At 42.2% G+C, this 4,188-nt stretch overlaps 1 protein-coding gene across 1 annotated transcript in view; it reads right to left on the bottom strand.

Moving 5' to 3' along the window:
• Nucleotides 1-2,704, bottom strand: part of SLC25A43 (solute carrier family 25, member 43) — a 15,566-nt gene extending 12,862 nt beyond the window's left edge. Inside the window, exons 1-2 of the mRNA XM_010186373.1 lie at nt 2,468-2,704; nt 1,317-1,489 (exon numbers count right to left, since the gene is read on the bottom strand). Of these exons, the coding sequence (XP_010184675.1) occupies nt 1,317-1,489; nt 2,468-2,654 (360 nt within the window). The 5' untranslated portion in view covers nt 2,655-2,704. The remainder of the gene's footprint in view (nt 1-1,316; nt 1,490-2,467) is intronic.
• Between the last annotated feature and the right edge of the window lie 1,484 nt (nt 2,705-4,188).

Raw genomic sequence — 4,188 nt, 5'->3', positions numbered from 1 at the left:
GGAAAGAGTATGGCTGTGAGCCTAAGGATGAAAAGAAAAAGACGACTTGTAAGGAGTAACTACTTTTCTTAGACCCACTGATACAGCTGGAAAAAATGGTAAAGTTTTCATGCTCAGTATCTCTTTCTCACCTGTGGCATTTTATGAGACACCTGATGAAAGGCCTCAGCCTAAAGCTTGACTTCTGGACACAACAGCTACATGAGCAGGTCTAATAAAAGATGTCACTTTGCTGAAGTCCTCTGTTACAAGATGGAGAGAGGACAACAGAGGCTTCTGTGCCACTGGATCTGAGCCCTGTCTGAAAAAGGGAACCTGGAGAGCACGAGAGGAAAATTCACAGTTTCACTGACCTTCTTCCTAGCTTGTGACTTACCAACCAGACTACCACATGAAGAGGGGGAAGGGGAGCTGTGTAATGCTGCCACACCAAACAGACAGCTTCTTTGATGAGATCACAAAAGCTTCCCACGAATCTGCAGTCCTATGAACTGAGCTGAAAGAACAAACTCGTATGTCACAGCCACAGAGCCACCAGATGATGACAGCTACTCCCTGTCACTCTACTGATGAAGTTCTAACGAAAAGTCGACATCATCAAATGAATTATGTCAGTGCGATGGAACCTGTGGGGTGGTGGTTGTTTGGGTTTGGTGGTGTTTTGGGGTTTTTTTCTGAATTCCTATTACTAAACTTTCAGGAGAAAGGATAGGCGAGATAATACAAAATGACAGAGTAAACTCCTGTATTGCTGATACTCCAGGAATGAGCAGCACCAGCAACTGAGAAGTCACTTGTTAACCAGAGGAGTCAGAAATAAAAACGAGGATAGTCCTGAACCTTCAAACTTTATACTTGCTGTGCAGGTTTCTTGTGTTGGCCACCATGTAGTTCAGGCATAAACAGCTGACACACAGGCTCTGAAAATTATGTGGACCTCATTCATCAAGGTGACTGTATTTGACAGAAGGCTTGCTAATTCTAAACTGTGAGAATTTGATGGAATTGCTATGAAGAGGAAAACAAATAAAGCTAAAGACACAGAGTTTGAGAGTATACATATATCCCATAATAGTACTTGAACTCACCTTAAAAGTGTAACAACACACTTGTAACAATAATTTTCAGACTTAAAAACAAAACAAAAAAGCAAAACCAACCAAACAAAAAGACACCCCCGAAACCAACTAATGGTGGTTAAACCAATGCCTCCGTAAGGGAGATGAAATGGAACTCTCAGTCACCTGGCTGGTCTTGTCCCTAGCTCCCCCAACAAGCACCTGTAACAAGGGATTAGTAACGCGAATGCTCTGTACCTGCATCTTCCTCTTGACAGTCTCAAAGGGGAAAGAAAGCGTCTGTGCCACACCAGCTGCTATGCAGCCGTTTATGAAGTTCTGAAGAGGAGTGAAATGAGTGGTGGGTTCTTGCCAGATTTTGTCCAGATTGATGTAAACAAAGAATGAGCCCGCAGAAAACGGGACAGCACCTAGAAAGCAAACCAGACAGAAGGTTTATATCAACACAGCGTACACAAAGAAAACTCATCACACAGCGTAGAAAGATGGGATGAACTACTGCCAGTTTACAGCTCACACTGCTCAAACTGGATCCATGTTTTGAAGAACTCTACTTTTCAGTCACTGGTCTACCACCAAACACCCGTAGTGCAGCATCCAGATGTGCTGATAGGGGCATATATTCACACATTAAAACGTGCATGTTGCCAGAATTATTAACCTCTTTACTCTCATGACAGGTTCTGTCTTTTGTGACAAGCTCTTTCTCCATTCAAACCCAACTCCACCAGTCACACAGGCAGAGATGCCTCTTCAGTCAAGCTGGTGAAGGATGCCTCTGTCCTCTCCTGCATGTTTCATACCCTCAGCAATTTTATAGTGGGTTAATAATTATTAATTATTATTATTATTATGCATTTTTATTAAGCATTTTGTGAAACAGTGGACTCAAAGTTAAATGGCATTTTAAAAAGCTACGAGGAGTAAATAAATAATTAAAAATTCATTTAATGTAAAGAGAGAATATCACTAATCTTCACTTTTCACATCAGTTATACATGACTGCTCGCACTGGTTTCACTGATCAGCTAGGGAGACGCGCTCACACCTAGATGGTAATTAGGAACACTCTGTGTGTGTATGTATATTTTTAAGAGTTAAATGGTGGAGATCTTGCATCCCAGCACAACTACATCATCTATAAAAGAAAAAAAGGAGTATTTTGTTGAACACTTAACCATGCATAAAATGCTATGCACTCGATCATCGTCTGAAGCAATAAACCTGCAGCAGAGGTAACCAGTATTGTCGTGCCTTGTAAAGCTCCACACCTTCTACAGAACATTACTAATTGCTTTTCAAATCAAGCGAGCAAACAAACACAACATACGAACATAGCTGCAATAAACAATGTGCAGTGAGGTGATTTCTCCTCACTGTTATTTTACCCAATATAGCTGGTGAAACACCACGGTAGAGTGCAAGGAGTCCTTCTTGATGATGAATCTTGTAAAAAGCATGAAGAATTCCTCCATAGGACGGTTCCAGTCGGTTCTGCACGATGAGCCGTGTTTTAATGACGTCAGTGGGGTAAGTCACGACAGTTGCAACCATGCCAGCCAGACTCCCTGCCATGATGGCTCTCCAGTGGGAAATATGACCCAACTCATCCGTGAAAAGTATAACAAGTCTAGAGTAAACACATGAAAGAGGCACTAGTGATGACAGTCCGAAGAAAACACATGAAAAATGAAGGCACATTATTCTTGATGTAATTGATCTTCTGCCCACAAGCCCCTTCAGCAGCAGGAACTGAAGCTTTAACATGTATTTCAGCCAAGACCTTACTATTTATGATACCACACAAGCATCAGAACCTCTATGAAACAGAACACGTGAACGGGCAAACATGAGCAGAGTCCAAAAAACATGCCTAAGAGCCTAAAGAGATTTTTGGGTAAATCCACACTGCACAGAAGTCCAGAAATGAGAAAGTTATGGTTAACTTTATTATTTGGAGACTGGGATATATAATGCTGCAAATGCACTTTCCTCTGATTTTAGTGTAAATGAGCTAACAAACTTCAGTACCTGAAAGAGCTTTTTTAGAGGCAGCTTGCCAGGCTCTACCTGCACAGTTCCCAGTGCAGACTAAGCTCACACAGCCGGAGGTACGGTACTGTGCTGGAATCCAGAGCAGCAATTCAACAACAGCAAAATCTTCAAAGATATGGAGACTAATTATTCAAATTATTTACTTGTTTGCTTTGTGAGAGACTTTTAAAGTAATTTTTGACCCTAGAATCCTCATTTATATTTCCACCTACAGGATGAAAATCACCATAACTAAAAACATGTCTGCAAGGAATTGTCTGATCATCGCTCATCAGTTAAAGACATTGGTCCAACCCTCCCAGAGTTATCACGTAAGAAAAAATAGATAACATTATCACAGGCCTTCTGAGAGCAACTGAACCTTGCCCTGTGTCTTATGTTGGGACAGAAAGATCCACAGGGATACTTCTCTAGAGAAGACTTGTGTCCAGGCACCGATACGCTCAGGAGGTTAAGTCTAAACTTGAAAATGTGAAATTGTAATGAGTTTTAAATGCTAACCTACAACTCATCCCTTTGTGATGCACAGAATGGCATTTCTATGTACGCAGGGCACTTCTACATCAGGGAGAAGTGTCATGGACACAACAAGAAACAAGTAAAAAGACTTGAGACTCTTAGCTGGAGGTAAAGAAACTTTTTGTTCTATTTGGGATTGTCGTGGTTTAGGCCCAGTGCATAACTGAGCACCATGATGCCCCAAAAAGGACCAGTCAAAGGACTGGGAGGGCTTCTCACCACTTGAAAAGGTCACAGGCAAAAGACAGACTCATCATAAGGAGAAAAAAACAAAACCAATTTAATTTGTACCAACATCAGTAGAACAACGGGAGATGCAATCAGATCTTAAAGGCAAAACACCTTCCCCCACCCCTCTCTTCTTCCCAGGCTCAGCTTTTGTTCCCGGTTTCTTCACCTTCCCCCCACCATCCTTTGCCTTGAGGCACAGGGGGATGGCAGTGGGGGCTGCAGTCGGTTTTCACACCATGTGCTCCTCTGGAGTAGGAAAGACTCTGCCCATCCTCTCTCTCTGCTTCCACGTGGCCCCGTTTCC

Source organism: Mesitornis unicolor, unplaced genomic scaffold (assembly GCF_000695765.1).
Source record: "Mesitornis unicolor isolate BGI_N332 unplaced genomic scaffold, ASM69576v1 scaffold12606, whole genome shotgun sequence".
NCBI classification, from domain to species: domain Eukaryota; kingdom Metazoa; phylum Chordata; class Aves; order Mesitornithiformes; family Mesitornithidae; genus Mesitornis; species Mesitornis unicolor.
Note: the sequence above shows the minus strand (reverse complement) of the source record. Positions and strands in the feature narration are given on the sequence as shown.